At 42.0% G+C, this 17,378-nt stretch overlaps 1 protein-coding gene across 5 annotated transcripts in view; it reads right to left on the bottom strand.

The window, feature by feature from the left end:
- The window catches only part of disc1 (DISC1 scaffold protein), a 203,031-nt gene that overhangs the window by 68,202 nt on the left and 117,451 nt on the right, over nt 1-17,378 (bottom strand). The window contains exons 14-15 of one of the 5 annotated variants that reach the window (XR_011884992.1): nt 13,684-15,306; nt 11,110-11,176 (exon numbers count right to left, since the gene is read on the bottom strand). The exons of 1 other annotated variant lie outside the window; for it this stretch is intronic. Coding sequence is in view for 3 of the 4 variants with exons in the window: in XM_072251069.1 (XP_072107170.1) it covers nt 10,844-11,176 (333 nt within the window). In the remaining variant the exon portion in view is untranslated. Of the gene's footprint in view, nt 1-10,537; nt 15,307-17,378 lie in introns of those variants that run through there. 3 more of the 5 variants (XM_072251069.1, XM_072251070.1, XM_072251071.1) reach the window with 3 other exon arrangements.

Genomic DNA, 17,378 nt, shown 5'->3' with positions numbered 1-17,378 from the left:
TAAAAACATCTAGTACAGTCATTAACCCCTTCCTGTTTCTGACTGCCACCCACAATGACTCAGTAGACTATCATTCCATGACTTCCTCCATTTCTGGAGCTGTGATACAATCCTTGATTAGCAGTGCCACCTCCCCTATCTCTTTTGCCTCCCTCCCTGTCCCTTTTGAAACATCTAAAGCCTGGCACACTCTGCGGCCATTCCAGCCCCTGAGACATCCAAGTCTTTGTAATGGTCATAACATCAAGGTTCCACATTTTGATCCACGCTCTAAGTACATCCACCTTGCTCGTGATATTCCTTGAATTAAAATAGACACATCTCAAACCATCTGGCTGAGTGCTTCTTTGCTCTATCATCTGCATATCCTTCCTCATAAACTCCCTACAAGCTGTCACTACTTGTGCACCAACCACCACATCCTCTGCCTCTTCACTTCAGTTCCCACCCCCCTGCAAATCTAGTTTAAACTCTCCCCAAGGTCATTAGCAAACCTCCCTCCCAAGATATTGGTTCCTCTCCAGTTCAGGTGCAACCCATCCCACTTGTACAGGTCACCCCTTCCCCAGAAAAGGTTCCAATGATATACAAACTTGAAACTCTGCCCCCTGCAGCTTCTCCTCAGCCACTTGTTTCTGTGCTATCTTCCTGTTCTGACCATTCCTAGCTTGTGGCACAGGGAGTAATCCGGAGATTACCACCTTGGAGGTCCTGCTTTTCAGCCTCCTTCCTAACTCCCTAAACTTACTACACAGAACATCTACCCCTCTCCTGCCTATGTCATTGGTACCAACATGAATCACGCCCTCCCCTGCAACTATTCTGCAACTGTTCAGAAACATCCTGCACCCTAGCACCCAGGAGGCAACATATTATCCTGGCATCTCCTTTGTTGTCACAGAATCTCCTATCTGTCCCCCTAACTGTCAAATCCCGTATGACTATTGCTCTGCCTGAGTTCACCCTGCCCTTCTGAGGCTCAGAGCTGACCACAGTGCTATGGTCTGGCTGCTGCTGCCTTGCCCAGATAGGTCATCCCACTCAGCTGTATCCAAAGGGGTATCCCTGTTGCTGAGGGGGATGGCCACAGGCTATGGAATAGCACTGACTTCCTTCTCCCTTTACCTCCCTCGGTGTTCACCCATCTACTCCCCGAATTCTGCACTCTGGGTCTAACCACCTGCTTAAAAGTTACATCTATCAATTGCTCTGCCTCCAGGATGATCCCAAGTTCATCCACTCAAGCTCCAGTTCCAGCTCCTTAATGCGGTCTTTCATGAGATGGAGTTGTCTGCACTTCCCGCAGGCATAGTCATCAGGGAGACCATCAAGTTCCATAAATTCCCACATCCTACTGGAGGTGCATTCCACTGCCATATCTGCCATCCTGCCTGCACTGTACAATGGGCAACCAAGACCAGATCTTCTAATCTGTGTCTTTGGCTTCAGCTTCTTCTCGTCAAAGCATGATGCTCCTACTCTCACCACTGGCCTACTCCTAACAATAGCTGCCCCGCTTGCCCCTTCTGTACTTTTATTTAATTCACAGTGCTCTGCTCCTGATGCTGACTGGGCCTCTGGAATGTCCGAATGCCCGTGAAGCTCTTTTTTATACAAGCTTGGCCGACCTGCAAGTAACCTTTTCAAAGTGCTCTGTTCCCAATGCTGATTAGGCTTCCAGAAGGTCTGAAAGCCCGTAAAGCTCTCCTTTCATACAAGCTTCACCAACTTGCAAGTAACCTCTTCAAAGTGCTCTGTTCCTGACGCTGATTGGGTTTCCCGAAATAAATCTCACTTTTCCACTCCTGACAAAGTTTGACCCTGAAATGTTAACTCTGTTTCTCCTTTCATGGATGCTGCCCAACCTGCTGAGTTTTTTCAGCATTTTCTAGTTATTAGTCATAGAAAAATACAGTACAGAAACAGGCCCTTCAGCCCCTCTAGTCCATGCTGAGCCATTTAAACTACCTAGTCCCATAGACCTGCACTGGAACCATTGATGTACCAATCCAAACTTCTCTTAAACGATGAAATTGAGTTTGCATTGCACTACTTGTGCTGGCAGCTGGTTCCACATTTTCACAACCCCGAGTGAAGAAGTTTCCCCTCATGCTTCCTTTAAAATGTTCACCTTTCAAACCTTAACCGATGACATCTAGTTGTAGGCCCACCCAACCTCAGTGTAAAATGCCTGCTTGCATTGACCCTATCTATACCCCTCATAATTTAGTATTCCTCTATCAAATCTCCCCTTGATTCTATACGTTCCAAGGAATAAAGTCCTAACTTATTCAATATTCCCTCATAACTCAGGTCCTCCAGTCCTGGCAACATCTTTGTAAATTTTCTCTGTACTCTTTCAACCTTATTCATACCTTTCCTGTAGGTAGGTGACCAAAACTGCACACAAAGCTCCAAATTAGGGCTTGCCTATGATGTACACAACTTCAACATAACATGCCATCACCCATACTCAATACTTTGATTTATGAAGGCCAATGTGCCAAAAGCTTTCTTTGCAACCCTATTCTGCCACTTTCAATGACTTACAGACCTGTATTCCCAGATCCCTTTGTTCTACAGCTCTCTTCACTGCCCTACCGTTTGCTGTGTAAGACCTATCCTGGTTGTCCTACATCTTGCGCTAGACTGCATTAAGTTCCATTCAGTCTATTTTTCCAACTGCAAGCTATGATAGTCTTCCCCACTGTCCACTACACCCCCAATCTTGGTGTCATTCGCAAATTTGCTGATCTAATTAACCATATTATAACCTAGATCATTGATATAGATGACAAACAGCCACGGACCCAGCACTGATCCCTGCAGCACTCCAGAGAGGCAACCATCTACTAACAGTCTCTGGCTTCTCTCACAAAGCCAATGTCTAATCCAATTTACTACCTCATCTTGAAAGCTAAGTGACTAACCTCCCATGTGGGACCATGTTAAGTGTCTTACTAATGTAGATAATATTCACTGCCTTGCCTTCATCAACTTTCCTGGAAACCTCTTTGAAAAACTCTGTAAGATTGGTTAGACTAGAACTACCATGCACAAAGCCATTCATGTCTAACCAAATACTCATACATCCTGTTCCTTAGAATACCTTCCAATAGCTTTCCCACTATTGATATCAGGCTCACCAGCCTTCAATTTCCTGGTTTGTTTTTGGAGCCTTTCTTAAACTGCAGAACATTAGCTATCCTCCAATCCTCCTGTACCTCACCTGTCACTAAGGATGATTTAAACATCTCTGCTAGGGACCCTGTAATTACTGCATTTGTCTCCCACAAAGTCTGAGGGAACACCTTATCAGGCCCTGGGGATTTGCCCACCTTAATTTGCCTCAAGACAGTAAACACCTCCTCCTCTGTCATCTGTATGGGGGTCAATGATGTCGATGTTGTTTTGCCTCACTTCTATAAACTCTATCTCCTGAGTAAATGCAATGCAAAAAAATCCATTTAAGATCTCCCCCATCTCTTTTGACTCCATGCATGAATTACCATTCTGATCTTCCAGAGGACCAATTTTGTCCCTTGCAATCCTTTTGTTCTTAACCTATCTGTGGAATCCCTTTGGATTCTCCTTCACCTTGTTTGCCAAAGCAACCTCATGCCTTCTTTTAACCCTTCTGATTTATTTCTCAAGTCTTCTCTTGCATTTCTTATACTCCTTAAGTACCTCAATTGTTCCTACTGTTTATACCTGCTATGCACCTTCCTAACCGGAGCCTCACTTTCTCTTGAAAACCAAGGTTCCCTAAATTTGTTATCTTTAACTTTTATTCTATCAGGCACATACAAGCTTTGTACTCTCAAAATCTCACTTTTGAAGGCCTCCCACTTACCAAGTACACCTTTGGCAGAAAATAGTTCATCTTCATTCACACTTGGCCAGATTTTTTCCGATACCATCAAAATTGGCCTTTCTCAAATTTAGAATCTCAACCCATGGACCAGACTTATCTTTTTCCACATTGGTGCCAGTGAGGGTAAGGATGCTATGGAGGATGAACAAGTGGTTGAGGAACTGGTGTAGGGGGCAGGGTTTCAGATTTCAGGATCATTGGGACCTCTTCTGGGGCAGGTGGGACCTGTACAACAGAGACGAGTTACACCTGAACTACAAGGGGACAAATATCCTTTCAGGGAGGTTTGTTAGTGCTATTGGGGAGGCTTTAAACTAGATGTACAGGGGGATGGGAATTAGAGTGCCAGAGCTGACAGTGAGGCTGGGGTGAAAATAAATGATGTTAAAAGCTCAAGCAAAGCCGCAAATAGAAAGGTTGTGAGTGGTGTATATATTTCAATGCTAGCAGTATTGCTGGGAAGGCAGACGAGTTGAGGGCATGGATTGACACATGGAATGATGACATTATAGCAATTAGTGAAACTTGGCTACAGGAGGGGCAGGACTGGCAGCTTAATATCCCAGGGTTCCAATGTTTCAGATGTGATAGAGGCAGAGGAATGAAAGGTGGGGGGGGGGTGCGGGGGGTAGCATTGCTTGTCAGGGAAAATGTTACAGCAGTGCTCAGGCAGGACAGATTAGAGGGTTTGTCTACTGAGTCCTTACGGGTGGAGCTGAGAAACAGGAAAGGTATGGCCACATTAGTGGGGTTGTATTATAGACCACCCAATAGTCAGCGAGAATTGGAGGAGCAAATCTGCAGAGAGATAGCAGGCAACTGCAGGAAACATAAAGTTGTGGTGGTAGGGGATTTAAATTTTCCACATATTGATTGGGACTCCCATACTGTTAGGGGTCTAGATGGGTTAGAGTTTGTAAAATGTGTTCAGGAAAGTTTTCTAAATCAATATATAGAGGTACCAACTACAGGGGATGCAATATTAGATCTCCTATTAGGAAGTGAGTTAGGACAAGTGTTGGAAGTGTGTGCAGGGGAGCACTTTGGTTCCAGTGATCATAACACCATTAGTTTCAACTTGATCATGGATAAAGATAGATCTGGTCCTAGGGTTGAGGTTCTAAACTGGAAGAAGGCCAAATTAGAAGAAATGAAAAAGGATCTAAAAAGCGTGGATTGGGACAGGTTGCTCTCTGGCAAGGATGTGATAGGTAAGTGGGAAGCCTTCAAAGGAGAAATTTTGAGAGTGCAGAGCTTGTATGTTCCTGTCAGGATTAAAGGCAAAGTGAATAGGAATAAGGAACCTTGGTTCTCAAGGGATATTGCAACTCTGATAAAGAAGAAGATGACATGTATAGGAAACGGGTAGTAAATAAGGTGCTTGAGGAGTATAAAAAGTGCAATAAAATACTTAAGAAGGAAATCAGGAGGGCTAAAAGAAGACATGAGGTTGCCTTGGCAGTCAAAGTGAAGGATAATCCAAAGAGCTTTTATACGTATATTAAGAGTAAAAGGACTGTAAGGGATAAAATTGGTCCTCTTGAAGATCAGAGTGGCTGGCTATGTGCGGAACCAAAAGAAATGGGGGAGATCTTAAGTGGTTTTTTTGTGTCTGTATTTACTAAGGAAACTGGCACGAAGTCTATGGAATTAAGGGAAACAAGTAGTGAGATCATGGAATCTGTACAGATTGAAAAGGACGAGGTGCTTGCTATCCTGAGGCAAATTAAATAAATCCCCAGGACCTGACAGGGTATTCCCTCGGATCTTGAAGGAGACTAGTGTTGAAATTGCAGGAGCCTTGGCAGATATATTTAAAATGTCGGTGTCTACGGGTGAGGTGCCAGAGGATTGGAGAATGGCTCATGTTGTTCCATTGTTTAAAAAAGGATCAAAAAGTAATCCAGGAAATTATAGGCCGATAAGTTTGATGTCGGTAGTGGGTAAGTTATTGGAGGGAGTACTACGAGACAGAATCTACAAGCATTTGGATAGACAGGGACCTATTAGGGAGAGTCAGCATGGCTTTATGAGTGGTAGGTCATGTTTGACCAATCTATTGGAATTTTTCGAGGAGGTTACCAGGAATGTGGATGAAGGGAAGGCAGTGGATTTGTCTACCTGGACTTCAGTAAGGCCTTTGACAAGGTCCCATATGGGAGATTAGTTAGGAAAATTCAGTAGCTAGGTATACATGGAAAGGTGGTAAATTGGATCAGACATTGGCTCAATGGAAGAAGCCAAAGAGTGGTAGTAGAGGATTGCTCCTCAGAGTGGAGGCCTGTGACTAGTGGTGTGCCACAGGGATCAGTGCTGGGTCCACTGTTATTTGTCATCTATATCAATGATCTGGATGATAATGTGGTAAATTGGATCAGCAAATTTGCTGATGATACAAAGATTGGAGCTGTAGTGGACAGTGAGGAAGGTTTTCAAAGCTTGTAGAGGGATTTGGACCAGCTGGAAAAATGGCAGATGGAGTTTAATACAGACAAGTGTGAGGTATTGCACTTTGAAAGGACAAACCAAGGTAGAACATACAGGGTAAATGGTAGGGCACTGAGGAGTGCAGTAGAACAGAGGGATCTGGGAATACAGATACAAAGTTTCCTAAAAGTGGCATCACAGGTAGATAGGGTCGTAAAGAGAACTTTTGGTACATTGGCCTTTATTAATCAAAGTATTGAGTATAAGAGCTGGGATGTTATGATGAGGTTGTATAAGGCATTGGTGAGGCCGAATCTGGAGTATTGTGTTCAGTTTTGGTCACCAAATTACAGGAAGGATATAAATAAGGTTGAAAGAGTGCAGAGAAGGTTTACAAGGATGTTGCCGGGACTTGAGAAACTCAGCTACAGAGAAAGGTTGAATAGGTTAGAACTTTATTCCCTGGAGCGTAGAAGAATGCGGGGAGATTTGATAGAGGTATATAAAATTATGAAGGGTATAAATAGAGTGAAGGCAAGCAGGCTTTTTCCACTGAGGCAAGGGGAGAAAAAAACCAGAGGACATGGGTTAAGGGTGAGGGGGGAAAAGTTTAAAGGAAACATTGGGGGGGGCTTCTTCACACAGAGAGTGGTGGGAGTGTGGAATGAGCTGCCAGACGAGGCGGTAAATGCGGGTTCTTTTTTAACATTTAAGAATAAATTGGACAGATACATGGATGGGAGGTGTATGGAGGGATATGGTCCGTGTGCAGATCAATGGGACTAGGCAGAAAATGGTTCGGCACAGCCAAGAAGGGCCAAAAGGCCTGTTTCTGTGCTGTAGTTTTTCTATGGTTTCTATTAACATGGTCATACCTTTCTTATTCCTGAGTTCCACCCTTAATGCCTCACAAGAGAAGATGTCCAGTTTGTCCTGACTGAGCACTGCCATGACATTTTCTCTGACTAGCAATGCTATCCCTCCACTCCGTCGCATCTAAAGCAACAGTACCCTGGAAAATTGAGCTGCCAGTTCAGCTCTACCCGCAACTAAGTCTCACCAATGACTACAATTTCATAATTTCATGTATCGATCTGCCTTTCCTACAATACTTCTTGCACTGAAATATATGCAGCTCAGGATATTGGTTGCACCATGCTCAGCCTTTTGATTCATGATTTTGTCTGAGCTCTTAACATGTTTCCACACCACTCTACTAGCTGTTCTGGCACCCTGGCTCCCACCCACCGCAACTTTAGTTTAAACCCACTGTGCAGCACTAGCAAACCTTCCAGTTACAATATTAGCCCCCTCCTGTTCAGGTGCAAATCATCTCTTTGGTACACGTCCCACTTAAACTGGAAGAGAGCCCAATGATTCAAAAATCTGTCACCCTCCCTCATACACCAACTCCTCAGCCACGTGTTAAACTGTACAATCTTCCTATTTCTGGCCTCACTAACACATGGCATGGGTAGCAACCCTGAGATCACAAACTTGGAGGTCCTTCCTTTTAACTTTACACTTAACTGCCAGAAACACACACAAAATGCTGGAGGAACTCAGCAGGCCAGGCAGCATCTATGGAAAAAGAGTACAGTCAAAGTTTCGGGCCAAGACCCTTCATAAGGTCTGGGGAGAAAAAGATGAGAAGTCTTTATCTAACAATTATCTAACAATCAAACAAATTTAGAAATCCATGAAAGCTTTGATAGAAAATGAAAACAGAATTTCTTACTTTCCAAGCATACAAGCTGATATATTAAAATCCACTTTGATAAATTACACCAAGCAACTTATTTTTATATAATTTATTGTCAATTAATTACATTGTTAAAATTCTAAATCTGTATAATATATACAACTTTGTAAATGCACCCTGGTTATTCAAAACATTGGCATGCTAAACTTCACCATGTATAAAAGACAGTAAATTATATGGTTATTCTTGAGCTGCCTACATTACCATGGTCATTGAGATTCACAATAAAGTATGTGCAATAGATTTTTAAATACTTTTGTTCATGGTAATACCTATTTTGTTTACATGCAGTTCTTAAAATAAACTACAAGTCCTCCAAAGAATAAAATATTCATGTATTCAACTTTAAAAGCCACAATGGAGCTAAATAATAAGTTAAATTACTGGCAATTGTAATGGAACTAGAAACCTCAATGACCCAGTTTTACTTTATTCATTTTCATAATGCATCGTTCATTCTCAACCTCCCTGAAGGCAGTGGGCCCTCAATCCACTGCAGTAGTTGTGTAGTTTGCTAGCACTGGCCAAATGAATACAAATAAGTGGGATATTAAGTCAGTCCAAACGACAGCAAAAACATTCAAATATATCTGAAGTCATACAAATGTCAGACCAGAAAAATGTTTCCACCCCTGAAGAGCACCAGTGAACCACTCTTTAAACCAAAGTAAGATAGGTACTACTTGACCTAGTTTAACCAGATTTACAGAAAAAATTATTAAAGGTTGAGAGAATACAATGCATCGACATTCCTTGACTTTATATTTAGAAATGTAAGAGGTTCTTCTGAGTGTGGCAGAGTGTGAATGTACCAAAAATAAACTCTAGTGAAACCTTGACCAAATGTGCTCTAATTTTCTCTGTTAAGTTACATAAGGAAGGCAGAGGCTGGGTGAAATAGTCAATATAAAATACACCCTTCAAAGGAACTGCATTTCCTGTCTACTTGAAAAGCTGTAACAATTAATCGACAACTTACAGTACAATCCATTTCTCCTTTACCGATGATCTTGTTCTTTTTCAAAAGAACTGGGGTAACTATAAGATTCAAGTTAAATGCCTGTTAAGGAAGAAGTATGATTACATGTTTTGACAATGACATTAAGATTCTCTTGCAGCTGACAAAAAAGGGTCAATAATGCCTCCAACAAGAGAATAAAAATGGCAAATTCAGTGAATCAAATGCATAGCAACAGCAGCCAGAAAGTAATAAATCCCAGCTACATAATACTGTGAAGGGCAAAATTTAATAACTGCACCAGAAAGGGCAAGAAAGGCCTTTAATTGTATACTTTGCATTCCCTCTGCTGATGAGTAGATGACAATTGCTGCAGTAACAATTATAAAATCATTTTGTTAGATAACAATCTCTTTGTTAGATACCTATAAATTCAAGATTCATTCCTTTGAAGCCTTGGAGGCTAGAGGTGATTGCATTTCAGGAAAGAATCTATTGTAAAGTCACAAATTATTGGGAGCCTTTTACAAAAAGGCAACTTGAAATTCCATCAATGCTCTTTGGACACAATAATGTTGCCCAATGCTTGCAGCTTAAAGCATTGCACGAAGCTTCAGAATCTCTACGGAATGAATGTTAATTGTGTAAGTAGCTCCCTGAAATGCCCTGTTCAAAACATCTGTGGTGGCCATTGCTGCACAGATAAAGATTATAGAGTGCTCTTCAGGACTTGAGAAACCTCCCGCATTGTGGCTATTAGGCATTTCCTACTTGTCAATCATCTCTCAAATGTTTCTTTTGACCATCAATGATCCATAGTAATAGTTATTCTTAAGATTGTACTTTGACCTGATCCTTGGGCATTTAACCTTGGCAAACTGCTTCTTCTCAAACACATAGAAACACCACCCTCCTTTTCTTCAATCATTGAAGGACACAGCTTCACACAACTTCTTTCAATAACTCTATGAGGGAAAATACGGGCACACAAAGTTGAGGAGCACATATAGGAAAGACAATAGTAAACCTTTCCCCATAGGAGAGGTGATTAAAACTAGAAAGCATAGGTTCAGAATAAGTAGTAATGAGTTTAGTGTGGCTCTCGGGAAGGACTTTTCTACCAGCAGGCAGAAATCTGGAGCACACTACCTAAGTGAGAGATGGAGTTAGGTACTCTCACAACATTTGTTTCTAGACAAGCACTTAAATCATCAAGGCACAGATGGACAGGTCCTGATCAATGTGATTAGTTAGATGTATACTTGGTTGGTATGGACACGGTAGGCCTTAGGATTTGTTTCTTTCCTCTATGACTTCAAAGGTTTCAAAAGTACATTTAATGTCAGAGAAATATATACAATATACATCCTGAAATTCTTTTCTTCACAACCATCCACAAAAACAGAGAAATGTCCCAAAGAATGAATGATGGTTAAACGTTAGAACCCCAAAGTCCCCCCTTCAGCTCCCCCCACCCACGCTTAAGCAGCAGCAAAGCAACAACCACCTTTCCCCCACCAGCAAAAAAAGCATTGGTGCCCCTCACCAAGCACTCAAGCATGCAGCAAAGCATCAATAAAGGCACAGACTTGCAGGACCCCAAAGACTACTCATTCACCCAGTAATTCAACATACCACAGGCTATCTCCCCCCCTCCCCTCCAGTAAGGGAAAAAGAGATGTCCCTGTTTCACAGCGAGAGGGAAGAGACAAAACAACTCGCTGATTTATAGTGTTAAAAGACTGTTGCATCACTTTTTCCGAGCTCTGTGCCCAAAGAACTCGGGTCTCTGAGCACACAGCCAGCAGCCAGCTTGCTGCTTTCAATCTTCTGTGTACTCCCACGACACACCAATTTCCTGTGGAAGCACCGACCTCAAGTCCACCCGCCTCCAGAGCCACGAAATCCTGGAACCCTGAAGGCGTGTTAGTCTTCTAGGCCGCATCCCTGACATTTTGAAGAGCGGTGTTGCATACTGAAAGTGAAAGAATGTAAAATCTATACAATAGAACTGTGCAGCAAACACGAGGAGATCTGCAGATGCTGGAAATGTAAGCAACACACACAAAATGCTGGTGGAACGCAGCAGGCCAGACAGCATCCATAGGAAGAAGCACAGTCGACGCTTCGGGCTAAGACCATTCGTCAGGACTAACTGAAAGAAGAGATAGTAAGAGATTAGAAAGTGAGGAGGAGGGGGAGGGGGAGGGGGAGGGGGAGATCTGAAATGATAGGCAAAAACAGGAGGGGTGTACTGTTATAAATATCATCCTCACAAATTCTCTTCCAGCACTATCTGCAATATTTCTAGTATCTTCACCTATCCTTCCCTAATTAATCGTTATTAAAACAAATTATCTTGCCGTTATCTCAATGGTGTCTAAGGTGAGTTTTCAGTTGTAATGTAAATATATCTGAGACATTACTTAAGTTCATGTTCTGGAAGCATATTGCCAGTAAAGTTCATTCTGCCCATTGCTGAACAGTGTAAAAAATCCAAATCATTTTCCATCTCTTTAAAAGGGAAAACACCTAGAAATTTTATTGTACTGTACCTCAACAAGTGCCTGAAAAGAATCAGTGATTATCAAGAGATTTATATCAGAGATTTCACTTTCAGTGAATGAAATGTTTATTCTGTTCACACCATTCACTTACTCTACATTACATATTTTACAGATGAAATACCAAATCTTCATGGACCTTTATTTTTTTTTGGATGTAATCAGTCGAATCAGCTGTAACCAACACTACCTTGATACTACTTCCAAAAGGAACTCCATTCTAAAGCTCATTACAACAAATTACTTATATGGTTTGAAGATGAGTGAATGATGATACCCTATATTCAGTGTGAGACCACGGTGTAACCTGAAATTACATGGAAATTGCATTACACTTTTAAAATTACCAACTTAATTTTTCATTAACTCTTCACTGGCCTTAACCTTTAGACCATATACATTCACAAAGATTATCTACTTTTATACTGTGCCATAGCAATGTTAGGCAATATCAATGAAGTCCCTCTGATGGAAACATTGACCTGTTCAGAAGTTCACAGGCCATTCACTGCATACCAATTGTACCCTTAGAGCTCTTTACTACATTGTCCATAAATGTCAGCTACCAGCAGAACTGTACTCCTGCATTTTCTGGTGAGTTCCACAGGCTCTTATGTCAGAATTTCTGCTTGATAATTGGGGAAATCCTGTGTTGTTACTTTCTAGGAAAAGGTCCAAGGCAATTCACAAAAAGGCAAATTTAAAAATATTTAATGCAATGCATTATTCAAGTTCTGAATGTAATCAAACTAAGGAACACACCATCCAAAATGCAATGAAAGTTTGCTTATGATGCCTGGTGACTTGAATAAAACATTCATTTATGGATGCATACTGTTATTATGGGAATTCTGGTGTCACTGTTAGATCTAAGAGAAGCAGTTTATATCAGTGACTTACTTTAACAATGAACTTTGGTTTTATTGAATATCACCCCATTTTGATGGGAAATACTAATCTCTGGCACCAAGCAGTAATCTAGACACAGTCTACATTATCCGGGGTGATGGAGGCATCACCATTTGCTTTAAGTAAAAATACTTAGCTTGCTTCAAGACCAGAATAAGACCAAGTCTATCCTATAAAACAATTGGTTGAAGTACAATTTGAGGCAATTAAATGTGTGCTTCAGAATTGGAACATTGTGATCCAAGTAACAAACTAATCAATAACTCCCAAAGATTTTTCTTCAGGCAGTTATAAGGAAAAAACTTTGATTTGCTAGTCTCCCTGACAGATAAACGCCATCTAAGGAACTTCAGGAAATACTCTACTTCGGAATTATTCCATTTAAATTGTATTCTACAGCAAAGCAGAGAAATAGACCAAGATGCTGGGACTGTATCATGAAATACTGTTTTCAGTTCTGGTCACCTCACTACAGGAAGGATGTGGAAACCATAAAAAGGGTGCAGAGATTTACAAGGATGTTGCCTGGATTGGGGAGAATGCCTTATGAGAATAGGTTGAGTGAACTTGGCCTTTTCTCCTTTGAGCGACGGAGGATGAGAGGTGACCTGATAGAGATGTGTAAGATGATGAGTTGCATTGATCATGTGGATAGTCAGAAGCTTTTTCCCCAAGGGCTGAAATGGCTAACACGAGAGGGCGCAGTTTTAAGGTACTGTAAGTAGGTACAGAGGAGATATCAGGGGTAAGTTTTTTTTTAAAACGCAGAGTGATGAGTGCGTGGAATGGGCTGCCGGCGACTGTGGGAAGCAGATACAATAGAGTCTTTTAAGAGGCTCCTGGATAGGTATGTGGAGCTTAGAAAAATAGAGGGCTATGGGTAACCCTAGGTAACTTCTAAAGTAAGTACATGTTCGGCACAGCATTGTGGGCCAAAAGGCCTGTATTGTGCTGCAGGTTTTCTATGTTTCTAAATACACTGGGCCTCTAATGGTATTTACTTTTGCCTCAATTGCCACTTCCTACTTTTTACGGCAAACTAGGGAACTGGCTCCACTAATTCTTAAAGAATCACGTCTGGTCTTACTGAATGTTAGAAAACAAATTTTGCATTTGATTTGTGAATAAGGAAGTTCATCTGACCAAATGATTTATGCTAAACAGAGTTCACTGTTTCAGTTTAACGTACATTTATTATCAATGTATGCAGTATATAACCCTGAGATTTGCCTTCCCCACAGAGAGCCACGAAACAAAGGATTCCTAGTAGAATTCTCAGATATTCTTCGTAGAAAATGCCCCATTGATCATCTTCCTTATGAACAATGAAAAAATCAGAAATGTTCAAATAACGTAGTGGAGAAAATATTGAGAATTTGAATTACAGAAGTGCTATCTTTTAGGTGTGAAATATTTTAAACTTCTTTTTTACTAAACATGTGAAGTTGCACTGACTTTTGTTTCTAGTATTTTCTGTGAAACAGGAGTAAGATTCACATTAATTCTGACATTAAAAGCGAATATTAATATAAGATAATATTACCAGATTAAATTTAAACCCTGGATCTAAATCAAGTGCTTATTATTGATTACAACCAACACACATCAAAGTTGCTGGTGAACGCAGCAGGCCAGGCAGCATCTCTAGGAAGAGGTACAGTCGACGTTTTGGGCCGAGACCCTTCGTCAGGACTAACTGAAAGAAGAGCTAGTAACAGATTTGAAAGTGGGAGGGGGAGGGGGAGATCCAAAATGATAGGAAAAGACAGGAGGGGGAGGAACGGAGCCAAGAGCTGGACAGTTGATTGGCAAAAAGGATATGAGAGGATCATGGGCCAGGAGGCCTAGGGAAAAAGAAAAGAGGGGGGGGGAGCCCAGAGGATGAGCAAGGGGTATACTGAGAGGGACAAATGAAGAAAAAGGAGAGAGAGAAAACAGAATGTGTGTATATAAATAAATAACGGATGGGGTACGACGGGGAGGTGGGGCATTAGCCAAAGTTTGAGAAGTCAATGTTCATGCCATCAGGTTGGAGGCTACCCAGACGGAATATAAGGTGTTGTTCCTCCAACCTGAGTGTGGCTTCATCTTTACAGTAGAGGAGGCCGTGGATAGACATATCAGAATGGGAATGGGATGTGGAATTAAAATGTGTGGCCACTGGGAGATCCTGCTTTCTCTGGTGGACAGAGCATAGGTATTCAGCAAAACGATCTCCCAGTCTGCGTCGGGTCTTGCCAATATATAGAAGGCCACATCGGGAGCACCAGACGCAGTATATCACCCCAGCTGACTCACAGGTGAAGTGTCGCCTCACCTGGAAGGACTGTCTGGGACCCTGAATGGTGGTGAGGGAGGAAGTGTAAGGGCATGTGTAGCACTTGTTCCGCTTACAAGGATAAGTGCCAGGAGGGAGATCGCTGGGGAGGGATGGGAGGGGAACAAATGGACAAAGGAGTCAAGTAGGGAGCGATCCCTGCAGAAAGTGGGGGGGGGGGGGGGAGGGAAAGATGTGCTTAGTGGTGGGATTCCATTGGAGGTGGCGGAAGTTACGGAGAATTATATGTTGGTTGTCATTATTGATTGTCATTTTTGTACAGCAATTATTAAAACTCTCTCTAAAATATTACAGATAACAAAAGTGGAATGTTACAAGTCAACATCAGGTGAATTTGCCTTCTAGCAATTCCTTCTTTAGTCACCAGATGTTAACTACAAAGTCTTCTGTCGTATCCTCTTCCAAAGACAAAAGCTGTTTCAACATTGCCTGCAGTGCTTCTTTTACCGTCTGGGTTTCTCCTTGTAGATACTGTGAACATTTATTAAGGATAAAACATGAGAATGCTTAGCTGTTGTTGTCTTCAGGATTGATTAGTTACCAAGTGTGTTGACTATTAAAATACAGGCCAGGCAAACTTTGAAACAAAAAGCTTATTTTGTTCAATTTAATCTTAACTATTTTATTAATAAAAATGAACTGAAGATGGCTGGGCTATCTGAACTCTGAACAACCACGGTAGTGTAATGGTCATGGTCAGCATGACGCTATTACAGCTCAAGGCATTTCTGAGTTTAGAATTCAATTATAGACAATAGGTGCAGGAGTAGGCCATTCGGCCCTTCGAGCCAGCACCACCATTCATGGTGATCATGGCTGATCATCCACTATCAGTATCCAGTTCCTGCCTTATCCCCACAACCTTTGATTCCGCTATCTTTAAGAGCTCTATCCATCTCTTTCTTGAAAGCATCCAGAGACTTGGCCTCCACAGCCTTCTGGGGCAAAGCATTCCATATATCCACCACTCTCTGGGTGAAAAAGTTTTTCCTCAACTCCGTTCTAAATGGCCTACCCCTAATTCTTAAACTGTGGCCTCTGGTTCTGGACTCACCCATCAGCGCGAACATGCTTCCTGCTGCAGCGTGTCCAATCCCTTAATAATCTTATATGTTTCAATAAGATCCCCTCTCAGCCTTCTAAATTCCAGAGTATACAAGCCCAGTCGCTCCAATCTTTCGACATATGACAGTCCCGCCATCCCGGGAATTAACCTTGTGAACCTACGCTGCACTCCCTCAATAGCAAGAATGTCCTTTCTCAAATTTGGAGACCAAAACTGCACACAGTACTCCAGGTGTGGTCTCACCAGGGCCCTGTACAGCTGCAGAAGAACCTCTTTGCTCTTATACTCAATTCCCCTTGTTATGAAGGCCAGCATGCCATTAGCTTTCTTCACTGCCTGCTGTACTTGCATGCTTGCTTTCAGTGACTGATGTACAAGAACACTTAGATCTCATTGTGCTTCCCCTTTTCCTAACTTCACTCCATTTAGATAATAATCTGCCTTCCCGTTCTTACCACCAAAGTGGATAACCTCACATTTATCCACATTAAGCTGCATCTGCCATGCATCTGCCCACTCACCCAGCCTGTCCAAGTCACCCTGCATTCTCATAACATCCTCACATTTCACACTGCCACCCAGCTTTATGTCATCGGCAGATTTGCTAATGTTACTTTTAATTCCCTCATCTAAATCATTAATACATATTGTGAACAGCTGTGGTCCCAGCACTGAACCCTGCAGTACCCCACTGGTCACTGCCTGCCATTCCGAAAGGGACCCGTTAATCGCTATTCTTTGTTTTCTGTCAGCCAGCCAATTTTCAATCCATGTCAGTACTCTGCCCCCAATACCATGTGCCCTAATTTTGCCCACTAATCTCCTATGTGGGACTTTATCAATGGCTTTCTGAAAGTCCAGGTACACTACATCCACTGGCTCTCCCTTGTCTATTTTCATAGTTACATCCTCAAAAAATTCCAGAAGATTAGTCAAGCATGATTTCCCCTTCGTAAATCCATGCTGACTCGGACCAATCCTGTTACTACTATCCAGATGTGTTGTAATTTCATCTTTTATAATTGACTCCAGCATCTTTCCCACCACCGACGTCAGGCTAACCGGTCTATAATTCCGTTTTCTCTCTTCCTCCCTTCTTGAAGACAGGGACAACATTAGCCACCCTCCAATCCACAGGAACTGATCCTGAATCTATAGAACATTGGAAAATGATTACTAATGCGTCCACGATTTCTAAAGCCACCTCCTTAAGTACCCTGGGATGCAGACCATCAGGTCCCGGAGACTTATCAGCCTTCAGACCCAACAGCTTATCCAACACCATTTCCTGCCTAAAATAAATTTCCTTCAATTCATCCATTACCTGAGGTCCTTTGGCCACTATTACATCTGGGAGATTGTTTGTGTCTTCCCTAGTGAAGACAGATCCAAAGTACCTGTTCAACTCATCTGCCATTTCCTTGTTCCCCATAATAAATTCACCCGCTTCTGTCTTCAAGGGCCCAATTTTGGTCTTAAC

The sequence above is a fragment of the Mobula birostris genome, chromosome 2 (assembly GCF_030028105.1).
Source record: "Mobula birostris isolate sMobBir1 chromosome 2, sMobBir1.hap1, whole genome shotgun sequence".
NCBI classification, from domain to species: domain Eukaryota; kingdom Metazoa; phylum Chordata; class Chondrichthyes; order Myliobatiformes; family Myliobatidae; genus Mobula; species Mobula birostris.
Note: the sequence above shows the minus strand (reverse complement) of the source record. Positions and strands in the feature narration are given on the sequence as shown.